Source organism: Zootermopsis nevadensis, unplaced genomic scaffold (genome assembly GCF_977971745.1).
Source record: "Zootermopsis nevadensis isolate Lab colony 2312 unplaced genomic scaffold, Znev_1.0 Znev_ptg000010l, whole genome shotgun sequence".
Taxonomy (NCBI): domain Eukaryota; kingdom Metazoa; phylum Arthropoda; class Insecta; order Blattodea; family Termopsidae; genus Zootermopsis; species Zootermopsis nevadensis.
This window is the reverse complement of record NW_028259142.1, coordinates 21,544,289-21,563,772: the sequence shown is the minus strand read 5'-3', so window position 1 is coordinate 21,563,772 and position 19,484 is coordinate 21,544,289. Positions and strand designations below refer to the sequence as shown.

Sequence of the window (19,484 nt, the reverse complement as noted above, 5' to 3'; positions counted from 1 at the left end):
TTGGAAGAACATTTGTGAAAGTGATGGCATAGAAATGTTTAGCATAAGTATGTCGAAGGATATGATTATGAATTTAAATAAATTAAACCTAAAGTTCTAACACACCTCACTGATTGTGAGTGTAATTTTAAGATTAGCTTTTCAGACATAACTCTTTCTCAGTATGAATGGATCTGAAGTCTATTTGCAATTTAAGTCACCTTTCTATAAAATCCCAGATGGAATTTGCCGGTGATACTTCCCTTAAATACAAATTTGAAGCTGTGGCTTTTCTTGCTTTCAATATATTACTTTCTGTACGACATACGTGTGAAAAAAAAATTCAGCAATGATGCCAATTAAATCAAAGTACCATAACCATCTGCAGCTTGAAAATGGCTTATGAATGATCCACCCTAGGATCAGTCACTAGTGTCACCCATCCTTCCCACTGAGGAAGTATGTTGACTTTTTTATGTAAATGACTGTATGGTGAGTGAAACATATTTGGTACTTTAATGGTGGTGCCAGAAAAGAAGTTTGAGAACCACCGTCAAAGGGGCAGTGATGGCTAAACAGCTTTAAAATGGGATATAATTTCTGCATTCAAATCTTCAGTTGCTGACAGTGCACAAAGACCCTGTATATATTATCATAATCCTAACAAATCTCTAAATTATTGGTGCAAAACATGGTCCATCAACCCCTTTAATGCTTACCAGATAGCATTATGGAATATAATTCCCAGATCAGCCATGAAAAAATTGATAACCACAAATGAAGTAGGAATTCTCGTAGCCAGGAAATTACATAAATGCTACACAAATCTTCCCATTGTAACATGACATGATAATATATTATTGTATGACAAATACAAGATGAATCCATATAATTGCTTACAAAACTTAAGTACTCGTAACAATAATACCACTAATAAATGCAGTTAACAGCCGTACATAGTATACACTGTCATAATACAGTTTACATTGTGTGGATGTGTATAGATTATATATAAAACAGAACACTCAATAATCATTTAACATTTCTGTACAATTCACAAAACTCTCACTAACATTTTTAAATGCATCACTTTCATATATTTCTACAATTCCACCTACTACAGGCACTAAAATTTCTGTAGCTGATAATTTCATATATTGTATTTCTGAAGAGTATTTGCATTGTGAAAAAAAAAAACAATTAAAGCATTAGGCCTTATATACATTAACCAGAGATGTGTGAACTCAAATTTTTGTATATCTTAAACTTTTCCTCAAATATGGCCTCAAACTTCAAATTTATCCATTAACCTTAGACAGTTTTACACAAAAATAATAATATCAGAAAAGATTTAACCTTTATCATGCAGGAAAAGGCAATTCAAACCCCTATATTATGAGGCTGCCACCTGGACTATAACTGCATGGTTTATGGTTTAGCAGTACACATGGCCAGCTGGACTGTGTGTAAGACATAGTTTTTGGCCTGGGAGGAGCTGGCGGATGGGCCTATTCTGTGTACCTGAGGTGGCACTGTCGGTGTATTTCTTTTGTTTGGGCTTTCAGTTCGATAAGCTCCTCATCCTTCCTGGAGGCAGACAAAACATTTTACTATCGTACAAGTGACTCACTCCTAGCCTCCCCTTGAAAATTCCACCAGCCAAAAACTACTGTGCTCACTATACAATGATGATTAAGATAAGTCAAATTTCAATTACACATTAAAACTAGAATTCCACTAAAACTGGGGCTAAATTTTGTAGTAAATTATGCACATTAGCAGTTGTACCAATCATGCATTACTGATTATAACTAACTCCATGAAGCAGGGTGCTTCTTGAGAAGTTACCAGTTGCTCAGCTGGTCAAGAGATTTCCCACTTTTATGGAACCAAAACCTTCATTACGATGTTAACAAAATCCCACCAACCGTCCCTATCCTGAGCCACCTGAATCTTAACACACCTTTATGTACGTACATATACACACACACATAATACAATCAGAGAGTTCAACACAGTTACCACAGGGTCCTACTACCAGAACTTACTCTGAGCCAGATCAGTCCAATCCCCATCAAACATCATATACCTAAGATCCATTTCAATATTTTGTTCCTGTTTCAATTTCTATCTCCCATGTGGTCAAGAAAGTTCATGGTTTGGAATTTGGAGTGTTCACACATCCCCATTATTATAAGTACATTTTTTCCAGCACTGACCATTTGAGGATCTAAAATTATTTTACAATGAAATACAATATACAAGTGTATCATCATTTTCTGCGAGCCACTTTTTTTTATTCATTTAACAAAAATTAGGAACACTACTTACTTATTTAAAAGATTCACGAAATAAGAACACAATTTCATAGTGGTCATTACTAAATCATGAACAATGACATACAAAATAACTTATAAAAAGAACAAAAACAGGATAAATTAGAAATATGCACATACAAAACAAATTACAGGCCAATAACAATTAAGCAGTAAAATCGCTGGTTATATATCAACTACTGACCACTTGTGTTACCAAGATTGCACAACAGAAACAGCTCCACCACATCTGTAATGACGACAGAAAAACACTAAATAAAGCCTCCGAGTACAAATCTGTCTGACGTAAGCATACAAAAATAGTAATTTTGAAGAATGAGAACATGGTCCGCAGTTATGCAGACCACATGAAGCCAAAATTATTCTATAATTTTTCTGGATTTCGCTGAAGTCTCCACCGGTAGAGTCTAAAATTCTGTTTGTGCCAAAACAATTTTCAGACACGCTGTAAGCTTTGCTGCATACAGTCTCGGCTAATTTCTTATGAGTGGGAACGCCTCATCACCTACCACAACATGAGGTAATATTTTATCTGTTTGCGGCAGTGACGTATCTTCTGATATGCTGAGTGACCTTTTCCCTAATGCAATACCTAGTACCCAATCCAAAAGCACTCCTCCACCATTGATCCATATATGCACCCACATTTACAAATATGAATTTATAGTTCAGTCACTAATGCTTGGAATACGAATACATAAAAATCCTTGAATTATAAAGTTACCTATTTATAGCCCCTATGCACTCTGGAAACCAGTTACCCCGGTCCACTTAATTTGGTAAAACAAGGCTCATATTAACCAGGTACAAGAAAATTCCACAACTCAAAGCCTGTCCAGTAGGTTTTACAGTGGCTAACAAACCTGGGCAATCTGGCACGCAGTTCCAGTGAAAGGAATAGGCATGAATCATATGAGGCTATTGTTATTCTTAACGACAGTTTTATACTTGTGAATACAGCTCACAAAATGCAGAGACTAGCAGTGCCAGATGCTTCCACCTCAGAGGCCAGAAACCAGTAAGTTCTGACTTTTATATTACAAGATCATATCTTACATTTAGCGGGGGTGGGGACAACTCCCCTTTCCTTTTGCTACTAAGCCCATGACTGACTTCACTGTTTGCAGGGCAGTGCCCCAGCACTCATAAAAGCTTCAAGGTGCCACTATGGACTGTGTTGGCTCAACTGGAGTCTTAATAACAACACGAACAGAGAAACTTCACTTTCAGGTAACTAATCACTTGGAAAAATTTTAAAAAGAGAGAGAGAGAGGTAGAGATTAGCAGCAGATATATTTTGTGCTGTAATTCTTTAATTTACAAGTCTGGGGCATTACTCTAACAAACATCCATGTGCATGGTTTTCTGCACATGCACATCACTAACCTAATGTAACCTAACCCAACCCGATGCAATTCTGTGACAGACCAACCAATGAGTAGTGAACTCCAATAACCATGACATAAAAGTGAAACTTCTGTCTCCCGAATATCTCTACCAAAGAAAACTGCAGGTCCTGGCAAGATTAAACACATTTATATAAGTTTTCTGTGACAGTGGTTGGTGCATATATGCATGGACTACATTAATTTTTAGGAAGTAAAGATTAATACTTCAGACTGTGGTATTTCCAGTTGTTACATCGAGTGCACTTGTGCGTGTATACCAACGTTCTCGAGGAACATACTGCCTTTATCTTCAGCCCATGAGATCTGAGCACCTTAAACTTCACAAGATTAACATTACTGTGCAAATGCCATCCACCATAACGTAGAGAGGAGACTCAGTTCAATAGTCCGACTGTTTGCATCACTCTAGGAATGAGACCTCTGCCAAGGAACTTCAAGTTTCACTGATGTGCTGCTTTAATACGTCGAGTACTGGCAGATATTTAAATTTAAAATCCCCAGTTACCGTACACATAATGCCTCTCTTCTCAAAATGCTTTTGTCTTTTGCTTATGATGGTCTCGGTGTTTCAGGATACTGATGTCTAATAATGTTTCTCAAAATGACATTTCTCAAGAAATAATACTTTGTGAAGTGCCAATGAACCGAAATTGCAAATTTACTTTGTTTCACCCCTTTGTATTTTTTGTACTTTTTTCAGCACACACTTTATACTTCCTAGTTGTATATTTCATGACTCTGCCCCCTGCAACAATTTTTCCATACTGGACAAACTGAATGTGAAGATAATTCACAGCCAGAGGACCAAGAATTCTTGAGGAAAGAACAACTCAATTTCCGTCATACACGATAGACATGATGCAACATGCAAAGCTTTCATACACAATATGCAGAATTCGTATGATTACCTGGGCATGTGAGTTCAAACCTTCAAGAAGTTCTCATGTTTCATGGGGATGGAACTTCAAACATTACTACTCACAGTCTGTGGAAATACAGGAGTGGTTATGGATGGATCCACCAATCATTAGTTTTTGGTACCGTCTTACCATACCTGACCCATCGATACCAATAGTCGTAAATATTTTTCCATTTTAACTTTCATCATATATGACTTCTTGGCATTTTACAGAAGATTTTAAGTTTTCAGAACTTTGTGGTACATATTTGATTCTTTTGTGAAAGCTTCAATTTGATCAACACCTGTGTACAGACCCACAATCTCAGAAATACTGCCAGTTTTTTCAGGCACTGTATCTACCCCCCATCTGTTGCTGTGCTGTCAGGAACAGGGTTTACGCTGTCAGATTCAGACACTGAACCATCTACACCATCTACTGCTACTTGTACTTGGCCCTCATCATCAAATATATGCGAGATTAGATCATGAACTACCACCAGGTTTGCCATCCTAAATGTCTGACAATACATCAGCTAAAAAGTTTGCGACAGTTTCTTCTTCACTGAAAATTTCAATGGGTCTCTTTCATGACACCGTATCTGTAAACAGCTAACAAGAAGTAACAACTGTTATAATCATATACATGAGGCCGTGTACTGGCTAAAAAAATTACAAATTTATAATTTAGGCTAAATGTTTATCAAAGGAAGGTTGTATCCAAAATAATGACATATCTGTCAGTTTATCATCCCTAATTAGGTTGTAGGAGCACATACAATACCAGAATAGTGATATGAAATGAAGTCTACTAGAATAAGACCTTTCAAGATTCCTGTCATGAGCTAAATTAAGTTCTGTTCAAGGAGTCACTTTCCTGCTACATCTGACCTGTGAAGAGATTTAACCTCTTTGTGGCATAAATAAAGTATTACCAATGACAGAAGCAGCCAGCCAAAGTGCTCAGAGTACCAAAACAGTAACTCCTTTCACTTTTGTTCCTACTAGTTGAGAGGAGACCACATTAACGTTAATACAGCGAGCTGGTACAGGTCACATGACTGGCACACAGTACAACAGTAAGGCACACGTTATTTAATTAAAACACTGTATTTCTGAATGAGCAAGGAAAGGAGAATCCACTTCAGTTACTAAAGGACATCATGCACTTCACTATGAAGCACAGATTTTAATATTACTGGTAGAACCGTCTTGGGGTGGGGGGGGAGAGAAAAACTTAAATCAAGCACAGCGACCTTTGTAATAAGAGACCGGTCTTCATCGACTTGTCAGGATTGCAGCTGAAAATCCACGTTGTAATGTGATTCGTGTGTGTATAATTATCAGTCATGTGATACTGAGTAAAATAAATCATAATCAGACATTCAGGACAACTGAACAATCATTATTCATAAATTACATGTGCCATATTTATATTATAAGGGAATACTGAAGTAAATATTTACAGCGGGTGTTGGAATTGATAACCAAGTAAAGAAGCTTCCTATTATAAAATATTTTCATATTTTGAAAGATGACCCAACAGCAGTAAGAAAGTGAATCATGGAATGTTAATTTATTTACTGATGGATGAGTATTCATAGATACAATTTCAAAAATCCTCTGACTACTGCACCAACACAACAAAACAACAAATATCTGCCTTTGTGCCTAAAATCAAGTCATTTCACCTGACACCCTGAGACTGACATGACCTCCTGAGTTAAAAAACACGGACACACGGCACAGAAAATTTCCACCCTAGCTGCGGGGCCTACGTAGCCTCAAGGGCACCATATGCCCTTTCCCCAGGGTTAAAGCTGCTGTAGCATTAAACAAATCACAATATATACTTATAGACATTTACCTACACAGAGAACACCCTTACAACCAAACATGAAACCTACAACTCCCTGAAATTCACCCCATTGTAATCACTAAAGCTATATCCTACCCCCCCACCCCCCATCACACAACTTTTATGGCAATACCAATCAGTTCTAAAATCAATTAATTTCAATACCCGCTCTCTCAAAGTGCAAGTGTGTCTAATTATCTGCTGCTATTATGATCTTCCCATGGCTGTTGCTGTATTAAATATCCCTTTCTCAGCCATTACACTGACAAACACTTTATTACATAATATTCACTGCATTCTAGAGATCTGAAAACAATATTCTGCATAGGAATATCACATTCTTGTAAAACGTTTTCATGCTGAGAGATTGATGATGATGATGATGATGATGATGATGATGTGTACCTCCTAAAATTCAGAGGCAACACTGCAAAACTGACAAAATAAGACCTCTAGAAATTTGATGGAATGCATTATACAAGTAAAATATCCCCGTTATACCAACAAATGATTCAGTCTATATTAACTGAATTTCATACAAATAAGGTTTTGATAAATTACATTCTTTCTCTGTTTATCATAAGAAAAGTAACTTTTTAATGAAAGTACATCGTCTGTAGTTTGATACAGCACTCCTCATGGATTTGTACAGATGGCACAGTGCACAACAAACAGCTTTAATTGGATTCTGCATAATTCAATCTAATCTGTAGATGGTGACATTCCTGATCTCTGAAGATAGAATTTGAATGCCTTATAAGGTAGACACTTAAAAATGATGTTAGTTTGTAATTCAATTATTATTTTATCATGCAAGAGTGAAACATAGTTACTTAAATATTACAATTTGTAGCAAGACAGTTCATGCAATAACAAAAACTTGTAGTGAAACAAATATTAATAAACTTCAAGGTGGTTTTCTGCACCCCTACAAACTTGTTCTAATCACTGGGTAAGCGAGCTATACTGATCCAGCTTAACAACGGTAGTGGGAGGAGGAAAAATTATACAAGTCTCATCTAGAGCTCACTTCAGCGTTTCTTAATAGACTTAACGGACGTCCTGATCATGAACACCGTACACAGATAGAAAACTGGATAATTAAAAAATCCTTAATTTTTGATCACCTGCAAACCAGACTAGTAAGATTACAATATATTTCCTTGTCCTAAAATAGATTCATCAATGAAATTGCCCTCTGATGGGCACATTTTGATTATGGCTTCTGAGCGAAACATGTGTTCTCATCAACGGGCATTATTACAACATGCAAACAAACAAAGATCTGAAAGCAGAAAGTAACAAAATCAGAACCGAGATAAAGCAAAATCATATGAAGGAATCATTATATACCTTGGGAAATGGTATGATCCTTAGTGGGATATATCGTGGCAAGCAATTGGCAGGATGCAACTGACTCTTAAAGTTTACATCAGACGCTCGTTAATGCACGCACATTTTATATCACATGGGGAATCAGATAAGAAGGATACAGATCTGTTTCACAATGTTTTTATTCAGAATGCAATTAAACTAATATTAAAACTGGTTTCCATAACAGATATTAGTGCTTAAAATTTTACTCTGAATTAGATAATTTATTCTACCACTCCATACAGATCCATGGGAAGAACTGTATGGCGTCGAGTTCCTATCAAGTGATTCCTACACGTAATTATTATAGGTAGAGCCACAGCCCTGCCTCCAGTCCTACAGAGAACTGTTTATACTATATGTACAGTCGTGAGAACAGCAAAATCACTGAACATCACCAGGTCCGAAGTACCTCGTCTACAACCTCAGCCACCTACCTTCAACGACACATCAAGTTCAGCAACACTCGCCATTTATAGCTTCAGCCTTCTGAACTGCTGCAGGAATGGATTCCTGAGTCTTGGATTGTAAACAAGTTCCCAGTAATTCTGGGCAAGAAATTTCTCCAGTCTGTATCCTATGAATCTGGGTCAGCAGGTCATAGTTTATACGTTCGCTCACCACTGAATCATGCCTGAAAGTGCAAACAGAAACAAGGGATGCATAACAAGACAGTGTTTACAGATTTTCTATACTAAAATATATGAAACTGAACGTCACGGTCGAGAGGTCCCCTGGTTCAAATCTTGACCCGGAGACCGGTTATCCTGACTGGGGTTTTCAGTGGTTTTCCTCAGTTCTTCCAGGCAAATGCCACGATAGTAGGCCACATTAATCCTTTACATACCTTTGCATACATTCAACAGATTTGAAATTCTCCAAAGAAAACAGGCAGATCGTGTCAAAAAATCTGGTGTTGAAGAAGCTCCTTTTAAAAAGGTGAAAATACCAAATGCAGCACACATACAAGCCAATCCAGAGCAATTTACCAGTTTATGGCTGATTAAATGTCTAAGAGAGCTCCATGTGTATCTAGCATCAGATGACACTAATTCTTTAAAACACGTCAGACCACATCTGACACAATGTATTTACACAAACATAGGAAATGTACATATGTAAGAAGCAAATCACTTAAAAAGAAAACGAAAAGCAAAATCCTATTTATATACGACACATTTCTCCTCAAACAACAGCCACATTTAAACTTCCAGGTTTAAAATACACTGGTTGTAGTGGTTTCATGACGATGACGACACTGCGTGTACTGTCACACACTGCCTGCCAGCCTGCAAAAATGCTATTTTGAGTATTGCAGTTACACGATATCTGCAGGTGACTGTTAAAATAAAACATAAAACAGAGTCTTTAAGAAAGAGACAGCATACAATTATCTTGGATATTAAACAGAAAAGTATTGGTCCATATGATGAAATCACTAGATAACTTCATGTCCATTTGGCTGAAAATAATGTCTTCTGAACAAAGTGTATGCTCTGCACTTGTTTTGTGCACAACAGATGCACAGCCATTAAAACCATTCAAATGAAAGCAAGACAGGGCCTCAAAGTACGAGAAGACGCAGATTATTTCATGTACCTGCTTTAAGCAGCTACTGCCAGAGAGCTAAGTTGTTTAAAAGTTTTAACTCCTGTATCCCCTGTATCACTTTCCATTCAACTGCAACAACTTGGTCTATTGCCGCAGTGAAACAAGTTTTAAAAATTTGCTATTATTGAAATATTTTTACATTTAAAACCATCACTTCCTAACCAACCACAATGCTGACCAAATATTTTCCCCCCCCCCCCCCAAAAAAAAAAATTTTTAGATAAGCTACACGCTAGTTGCAGGGGACGCAAACCAGGAAAGAAGTGTGGTTTATATTTGCATAAATATGGCACTAACTTGTACTCTGGGTGTGACTGGATGAACTGCCTCATCCAGCTTGCTGTGGTCTGCAGGTCACCAGATGCCCTTCGCTGGATCAGTTTCAAGTACTGCTGGATGGTGCAATGTGTGTCCGCATCAACATCCATACCACTAAGGTAACTGTTGATCAGCGGAATAAGCCCTGGGAACTCGTTTGGCTGAAACGACAACGTATACCATACGGTGGCTCTGTAAGATCTTAAATATATAAAAGAAGTTCATCCCAGTCAAATGTCAACTCTAAAACATTCTGTCTCTCAAAAAATAATAAAATGACAACTGCATGAAATATATATTTAGCTTTCCATCTGATGGTAACAACCAATGAAGCACTGGACCTAAGAATGTGAAATTTTACATGGAAACAGATCTCACACATACCTATAAATTCTGCATCAAATATTGCTTATATAACCAGAAATGTGATGCTGAAAGGAGGTATGTAACATGAGCATAGGTCATATTACATTTGCCCCCAGAGCTCGTCATTAATGTGAAACAAATATATTTCAAAATAAAAATCAAACACAAAAGACATATCTGAACCTACGATTCAGAACCCAACTTATGGTACTGCTGCACTACACTCCTGACAGGGGGAAAAAAAAACACTAATCACAATTTCTCTGCCTTCAGTGCACAAAAGTTGAGAAACTGAAGGCAAAATAAAGAGTTACCTTGCCATTGATGATCTGGTCGACTGTCATGGGAGTGTACACATCGCTGCAATCGCTGGTGTGGCAGCACGAAGTTGCAGCAGGTGGAGAGACGCACGTTGTAATATCTTTGCGGAAGTAGAATTCCTCCTGAAGAACAGCATCCCGTTTCTGAGCACGTTTCATGTTTTCATCAACCTGCAGGTGATAAACAGCAATCCCTTGCAAACTATGAATATACAAGTAAAATTCTATAAATTCCGTTTGCAAAATTTAACCTTGTCGGGACAGTGAATGCACCAGACTTCAAATGTACTAACAGCAAATAAATGTATATATTTCTACAATGCTCCATTTATTCAAAGTAACAAGAAGAATGGGCCAATGCAAACCTGCCAGTGACATTAATGAAAAGTGTTTCTTTTATGCGTGAGGGCTGTCTCCTCTCGCGGTACACACGGGAATAATAGGTTGTGCACTGTAAGTTGAGAAGTCATCTGGCAGATGGCAGGGAAACACAAGAGCTGTGCACATTTCTTACGATAGCATATACTAAATGAAACAGTTAGTGTTATGAAATTCTTCAACTTCTCCAAACCTACGAGCTTTGTGGCAATACCATTTGAGACATAATGTTAAATTTATAAATAATTATATTTTTCTCTCAAGGGAATATGAAAATATGCCTTAAAAACTTGGAAGTATACAACACACAGCACATACACAATGTTCACTGAGGCACAAAGAGATCCTTAAACTGAATAAAATTATACTAAAATCATACTGGAATTACAAAATGTGCTGTAGGATTACAATGCAGAGTTTCATACAAACCATGTCCACAGCCTCAGAGCTCTTGCTTTGCAAACTGATGGATATGAATTCCTTTTTCAAAATGTATTTTACATAAAAACTAAATTGTCTAAGAAATAATTTCTCTTAAATGTTAACAGTATACCTCACATTTCAGTAAGCACTGATCCTGACCTTGCTGATGGGTATAATGAAGTTAAGTTGATATGACAGGATTGCCCTGGTCAGCAGCACCACAAAGCACACGATAGCTGCATTTTCAAAATCTGTGATTTGCACCTCACAAGGTCGAAATTCCACCCTCCAACCAATAGGCGAATTTGGAGGCGGTGGCTTGAATCTCATTGTCTGCCAGTTAGTTGACTGAATATTCTGTAAACAGACATAAACAGCTATTAAGTTACATGTGAATGGTCATTAATGAACTCTTATTTTGTAGCTGTCAAAGGAAAATCCACAGGCTACACAACAAGCAAATATGGAACACCAATACAAAATATTTAAGGAATAGTCAAACACTACTTAAAGCTGATCACAGAAAAACTTCATGTATAAACTGTAAATATGTGAGAGATTGCAACATCCATAATAATAATAATCCGTGGCGTAACAGCCCTCTGATAGCCAAAGCCGACTAGCTGGCTGCTGGCCTCACGTTCACATGCCTCAGCAGAGGTGAACGATCGTCCAACCAGATATAGGGTGACGTGTGGTGAGCACAACAAACCCTCAGCCATTGCTAGTTTTACGCTACTTATTGTAGCTCCCCAATTTCCTCACGATGCTGGGTAGGCACCGGCCCCATACACCGGTCAAAAATCTCATGAGAAATTTCTTTCCCCCGAGACTCGAACCAGCGCGCATTCCGTATCACTGGCCCAAAGCACGATGCCTCAGACCGCGCGGCTACGGCGTGGGACGATTGCAACATCCAAGAATCAAGAACGCTGCAAAAGTGAAGGGAGCTTCTTGTGTAGAGAGAAATTGGAGCAAATGTGTGCCAGCATCCTACAGAGAACCACCACTGTGTCGCAAAACAATACCCATCCTCAATGTCCAGGACACACAATGGTCTCTACGCTGGTAGGTGTTGGACCATCCCTCCATATATCGTGGGCCTGCAACCATGTTAGTTGCATGACACTTGAGGTTTTCACAGTGGTGACAATGTTGCTGACGTTCTTTTGGGCTCTGGCATTGTGCGGACTGGTCGGTAGATGCCAACATTTTGGGTAAGTGTACTGTCTCTATCTTAAGCCCTGAAGGGCCAGAATCCAGAGAACACGTGCATTACATTTTGTCAGGAATGCTTGGCAAATTAGCCCAGCACCTTTCCTCTAGACCACCAAGCCCTCGCAGACTTGAAAATATTGCTGGAAACTAACGTAATTAGTGATGAACAAAGTCTTAAAGCACGTGTGACTTCTTATTTATGACAGTTATATGTGACAAACCTCAAAATGGTCTGTGTCTTGCTCATCATCCTGGTCCACCTTCTCGCTGAACAGGGACACAGAGTCACGTATAAACAGATGAGCAATGTGCTGTGCTAGCAGGTGATCAATGTCCGCATCACGCAGCTGCTCGTAGATGGCCATATCATATATCAAAGGCACATCATTGTATCTGTAACAGCCAACACAACAAAAGTAAGGAGCGTCAGCAACACGCAATGATAACGCTATGTTGTTCATAAATAAAAAAAATCAACTAAGGTTCATAACAACCAACAGTGAGTATGGTAACATAATCAGCATAAATGTAACAAAGAAAACATTTATGGACCTGAAAATTAAATCTACAACAGAATAATTGAAATGACAAAAGAAAAGAAACACAGATCAATTAACAAATTAAATTTCAAATTATGCATTATCAGTAAGCAAATGCAGATTCAGTATTTAGACCCGACAAATGGATCCATTTAGAATAATTATAATTAGATTATGTATAATTTTATGTACAAAACAGCAGCAGAATCGGCAACCAAATACAAAGTGACAATGATTTAACCCGCTATCATGACAAATGGATCCATTTGGTGAATGAAGGATGCCCAACATTATCAAGTCTCAGTAAACGAGAAAGACATCCAAGTTTACAACTAACTCCACTCAGAGGGTAATAGTCCCTCAGCTACTCAAGAGATCCTTTACATTTTATGAAATTTGAAGGTTCATAACCACATGCACAAGAGCCCACCACTGGTCGCTATCCAGAGGCAAATGAAGCCACTCCAGACCCTCCCACCTGAATCCTCTAATCACAGGTGTGATAATATTTGGGATGTTTCTCACAAAGTTTCTTGCCTTTACAAATTAAAATTTAACCTGATATGTAATTTTATTCCATTCCTGTTGAAGAAAGTCTAAAGTTTATTACCATGTATGATACTACATTCTACCTAATCCAAAAAAGGAAATAATTTTAAGGGTTAGATACTGAAACTGCTCTAGTTTATGACAGCATCTACGTCTAGGTCTCTCCAGAGGCCTCTTCCCCTCAGGCTTCCCAACCAATACCCGGTGCACACCTCTTGACCGATCCATGCGCGCTACATGCCCTGCCCATCTCATTCTCCTCGACTTAATCACCCTGACAATATTGGGGAAGGAGTAATTACCACTCTACTGTATATAAATATTTTTTTTCATACATACCAAAGGAAAGGGTTTTTTTTTTACCACAAAACAACAAATTAGTTAACACAAGCAAATAAATGTTCTGCTTGTGCTTCAATACATACTAGACGAAAGTAGTAATGCCTTACTTATCTCCTTGTGGCGAGAGATAAGAGTCAATGGAATCGTAGCGAGATTTAGGTATTCTGAACTTGTTGTGTTTCAGAGGCACTTCTCCCCTCTCTTCTCTGGTGCGACAATCCACAGAGCAGGAGATAACATTCCACCGACAATCTACATCCGTCACATAGCCTCGATGCAAGGGCGACGCTGCTGTTAATGCCAACTGAAATGTAGTAAAATGGGTGTTCTGGAAATTGTGTCATCAAACTTTAGAATTTACTATGATCAATTTTTGAAGTCTTTTCTTCAAGACTGATGTCTTAAGTATTATTCTTTTATCAGCAGGTATTACAAATTAACTGCAAGTAACTTCAGTGTTTCAATATTCATATCTTCCATAGTTTACAGTCCTATTTCTCATTTTACCATAAGCTAATATGAAATAACACAAACAAGCAACCTTTTCAATCTTCCCACGTGTGTTGCACCGGTTCCTTTAGAGCAAACAAAGTCTTATGTATCTTAAGAAAATAGGCTGAGAAGATGCAGACAGGATTAAGGTAGCTCAGGATACGGACTGTTGGCTAAACACAGTAATGAATTCTTGGGTTCCAAAAATGGCCAGAAATTTCTCGATTAGCTGAGCTGCTATTAACTTCACAAAGAGCTACATGCTGTAAGTCCACCAGTCACACTCTGTACAGTTGAAGATATCATCGCCCTGATGACGGAGGCAGTATGACCTCTGAAACGTTGGTTAACATCGACCAGACTACACAGCGCAACAACCCAGAAGACAGATATCTTCATACTCACCGCTGTGAAAACCTCAAATATTTCACAATGGGTTAATTAAAAAATAATATACTTTCTCTCTCTTACTCACCATGATGGGACAGAGAGGTGTAAGCTGATCATAGAGGGTCCTTGCTTCATTGATATTACAAGCTTGGAATGTAAGCTGGAGGCAACAGCATCCCATGCCAAATCCCATTGCATCCATGTACACATGATTTGGCAATGCTGCCTTACTGGACTCACCGTCATCTCCAAGAGCTCTCAGGTTCTCAATAAATGGGCTTGGTGTATTCTTGTCTTTGAAGACTGTAAACCATAGTTCACAAGTTAGCAGCTGAAGGTACAAAACACAGTGGTGATTATGGTGATGCTGTGGTACGTGTTCAGCATGCAAAGGGGTCCAGCTCAGAAGAAGACATAGCTGATAGCAGAGATGTCAGGATAAATTACGAAAGAAGAAGAAATTTGGGCGACGGAATGAAAAAAACTGAGAGCCCCCTTTGCATTCCCCTGCCAGGACAGAGACTGACCTACCTCTACAGGCATAAAATCTAGCATCCTACGGTTGTTGCTCCAGGGGATCTGCTCCCCCAGGCTACCTCATCTGTGTCTGATCCATTCAGACTTTCAAAACCTAACGCTTTGTTTCATCACCATCTTGTAACTACTCGTTTCCCTGTTCTGCAATAAAGCGTGTTATTCGACTTCAACATCCATCACGACAGACGTGCGACTTCTGAGGCACAACAGGCGTAACTTGTAATCAGGGTCAGAGCACAACTAAACACGTGGTGTCCTGTAATTGCAGATGCTGACTCACACCTACCAGTGCTACGAGCCATTATAAGCAAACGTTCCCTCAGGACTTCCAAACCACTGGAAGGGGGTTTGAGGTTGAGCTGGACCCTGTGTACCCCATCTCAAGTGGCTTCAATCTACAGACTTTTGTGTCATGGGCCTGGCATGCATAAAAATTGCCAATCTACAACCTAAATAAACAGTGAAATGGGTTGACAATATTCACAAAACTCATTAACATCACATTCAAACAAAACTGCTTCATCCATTTGATTTTAATGGGCAAATGCAATCGTGCAGTAAATTTTGGGCTCAGAATGATTGGAATAAATTCTGTATGGAAATTGGGAAGCAGGTATTTGGGACAAATGGACAGGCAACTGGCTGGCTTGATATCTCAATAAATGTTACAATGTAGTAAACATCCACACACAGTGCGAGTAAATGGGACACAACATAAAAGTGATCTGACGTGTTCATCTCAAAGACTACATCATGATGTTCGACAGATTTACATGCAACACAAAAACTGACAAATGTTAAAGATGGTGAGGATATTATGTCAATGTAAAATTAAACTCACTTGGAAGGTTTATGACAACCTTTGAGCCTCTCCGCTGTCGAATGTTTCTTGTCAGGGTTTTAAAACGTGGATGTCCTGGAAAAATGGCTTCATCAGGAAGGAAAAGAGAACGTGACGCTCCACTTTCAGGAGTGGGAACTGTTGGAGGATCTGTAAAATCACGACAACCAAGCCTGCAAACAGAAGACATCCTGTTGATTGCAACATTTTTCAGAATAGGTTGTAAAATGGATTAAAAAACTTCGTTACACACGGCATAAATACGGGGAAAACTGCTTCTGTTTTCTTCTTGCAGTATTATAACAGCACATTCAAATTCTTAAGTATGACAGTTCCAATTCTGAAAATAAAATCCACCATGCCTTAATCATATTATTCATGTTAATTTATCTTCTATTATAAAATTAGCAAGTTCAGAATATTTTATGTCCTTTAGAAACCGTACACGATAAATATTGTCTTACCTTGGAAAACTTGTAACTGACATGACCACTTCTCCTGGATTCAACGATCTTGCAACTTCTTCTCTACGATATTTCATATTTGCTTCAACGATATTGAAATGTGCAAGCAATCCGCCATAGGGCTTGCCTGGAGTCCCTTCAATCATGTAAGCACCATATTCTGGCCTCCAGAGAGATTTGACAGATCTGAAACAAAATAGCAGCAGGGAGTGGGAATATGGCTGTTTATATTGGGTTTTGGAAATTAAACCCTGAAGATTCTCAGCGGACAACAAGACTGGAAAGACGTAATCCATACTGAAATAAACACATCCACTATTTACAAATTCTGAAAAGATTATGTCAGTTATCTTCCACAGACAACTTTAGTTTCCAACTACACAAACAACGTCACTTTTACGTCTTCTTTGAGTACCATACATCCATACAAGCACATCATATGCCACTTTAGCTCTGTGGTGGCACATTATACTCCTATGCAAGGGGTCGCAGGATTGAATCCTGGTCAAGGTTGAAATGTTTATTTCTTTCATGCAGCTGCCATGTGTTATTTAACATCATACAAAGAATTATTATATCAAAGCATTATATTTTTTAAAAAAATCTTTTACCATACATAACTGTATGGCACTGCTGCAAGTGGTGTCTGTGTCAATGCCACCAAAAAGTTTGGTTTTCACCCATATTCCCAGAACCAATTGTAGAAAACTTTCAGGTTAGTCCTCAATGGCACAATGTCCACACCAAATTTCATCCATTTCATTTGCCCAGCAGTTGTCAAACTGAACATGCGGCTAGACAGACTGGCATGACTAGCCCTATATGCATTCATTTCATACACATTGTGCACAGAACAAATAAGATAACTGTATAATGAATTAGAAAGGGTGTGGAAGCAAGTTGTCACATCCTATTTTGAAGTACTAGGATTTGACTGGAGGGACTGAAAAAAACCTCAGTCCAGACACCGGTCTCTAGCTTAAGATATTAACTTGGTATCTCTTGAATATGAAGTACATTCTAATTTTTTTAAGGCTAAACTTTAAATACAAGATCAGTTTCTTGAAACATGGCATTCCAGCAGGCACATTATATAAAACTTAAGTTATGCAATTCTTCAGGAATGTTTTCTATTTTCCTTACTGGAAATAAGACATTATCTGACAGATTGAACTGCAAAATACATACTAAGTAAAGATAAAGTTGTCACTGTGCTTATGTAAGGACTATGACACAAAGACATGTGAAAGAGTGGAGGTATTCTTAACCCCAGCACTATATGAAGGTGAATGATCAGCTTCCCAGGGAAAGCATTCCAGAACATACCGAATAGAAACTGGCTGGGCCCTAAAATCTGTCTCAGTACAGCAAAGAAAAATTAACCACATCTGCCAGAAATATAACTGCAACCACCCAGCCTACAGTCTAGTTGCTGTACCAACTAAGCCATCCTGGCTTCTATTAGCAATAGATATATCATAAAATCAGTGCATCCTAACATAAATCACAGACATGTATGTGAATCACATAACAAAATATGCAGCTCAAAATGCTACAGCACAGTAACAAATATTTGCACACACCAACCAAACTGCAGTGTTTGAGAGTATGACTGTTGAAAAATACCCTGCTGGCAAGGAAAACCCCCATAAATGCTAACTGACACAAAACAAAAATAAAATCCTTGTCGATTGTGGTCTTATGGTTTTTCGTGTGCCACATCTCAAACCTTGACGTACATTTTTATACCAAAACACACTCACAAAATTTAGGATATGCATACATAATTCGCCTAGTAAAAGGAAAATATCGGTAACTTACTGTGGACTCTTGACTTCTTTTTCCTGTAGAATATTTAAGACCTCAGATGCTCGAAGTGAAACTCTCGCTACCTTTTTTTCATGATCGAATTTCACCAGAATATATTCAACCTGTATAAATAAATAACTGTAATTGATTATTTCCATAATTTCATTTAATTTAATCTTCCTCAATTAAACAATAAAATTGCTTCTTACCTCGTCACCCCACTTAAGAACATCCCCTTGACGATCACGAAGACGTTTATACAAATTAATAAACTGCACTACACCATGTTGCCTTACATGGTCTGCTAAATCCTTGGTTTCTTCCCAACTTAGTGGACTACCTTCTGTCAGTAAACCCATGTCTTATTTATGGCTATAAAATTTATTCAAAATGTACTCGCCGACGAAACAACCGCTTAAACTATCCCTTCTCTCCTTCTAAATATTACACAATATATCTCAATGACACTCGCTTTAATGATAACACTAATCCTCCTCTCACTTTATAATCAGTCACTTCAATAATATGTACCGCGTTATCTACTCAGACGACGATATTTACAAATCACAGATCTTTCAACAACTACACATTATTTTATCGAAAAATATTTCAAAGTGCCTATCGCACTGCGCATTTATAACTACCGTAGTCAAATCAGCGTTGCATTGCGTAATTTCCCTCCACCACATACAACTCACGTAATGACTTGCAGATAGTAATTAAAAGTGCGTTCCTTCGCAAACCACCGACTACAGTTACAAGACTAATAAATTCACAATGCAACTCGGCCTCATATACCTCCAAAGTAATTCCAACTTTACCCCCTCCCCCTTCATAACATTAGTAGCAAGTCATTCTGTTCCAAGGACTCAATAATCACTTGTGCAATGGCAGTGAAATTTCTTCTCAACCCAAGATGGAAAGGGTTTACAGAGGCCTTACCTATCATTTATGACTACAAACTCATCTGACTGCTCCCAAACAAACCTGGTCACATCATGGTCCATAAAATTATACATTTTGTTTTTTAATG

General features: G+C 38.1%; 1 protein-coding gene across 4 annotated transcripts; it reads right to left on the bottom strand.

The window, feature by feature from the left end:
- Positions 1-807: 807 nt before the first annotated feature.
- On the bottom strand, positions 808-19,214 carry Gclc (glutamate--cysteine ligase). 4 transcript variants are annotated; one of them, XM_022073166.2, is made up of 12 exons: positions 18,661-19,214; positions 18,464-18,573; positions 16,643-16,828; positions 16,179-16,351; positions 14,886-15,103; positions 14,026-14,222; positions 12,710-12,881; positions 11,430-11,627; positions 10,464-10,640; positions 9,763-9,944; positions 8,292-8,488; positions 808-7,765 (listed from the first exon to the last, which is right to left on the bottom strand). In XM_022073166.2, the coding sequence occupies exons 1-11, from the start codon at positions 18,808-18,810 to the stop codon at positions 8,311-8,313; spliced, it is 1,941 nt and encodes a 646-aa protein (XP_021928858.2). In that variant the 5' UTR covers positions 18,811-19,214; the 3' UTR covers positions 808-7,765; positions 8,292-8,310. The 4 variants fall into 4 exon arrangements, with proteins under 4 accessions (XP_021928858.2, XP_021928859.2, XP_021928860.2 ...); XM_022073167.2 differs by having other exon boundaries at positions 808-5,234; XM_022073168.2 differs by having other exon boundaries at positions 808-2,544.
- Positions 19,215-19,484: the final 270 nt, after the last annotated feature.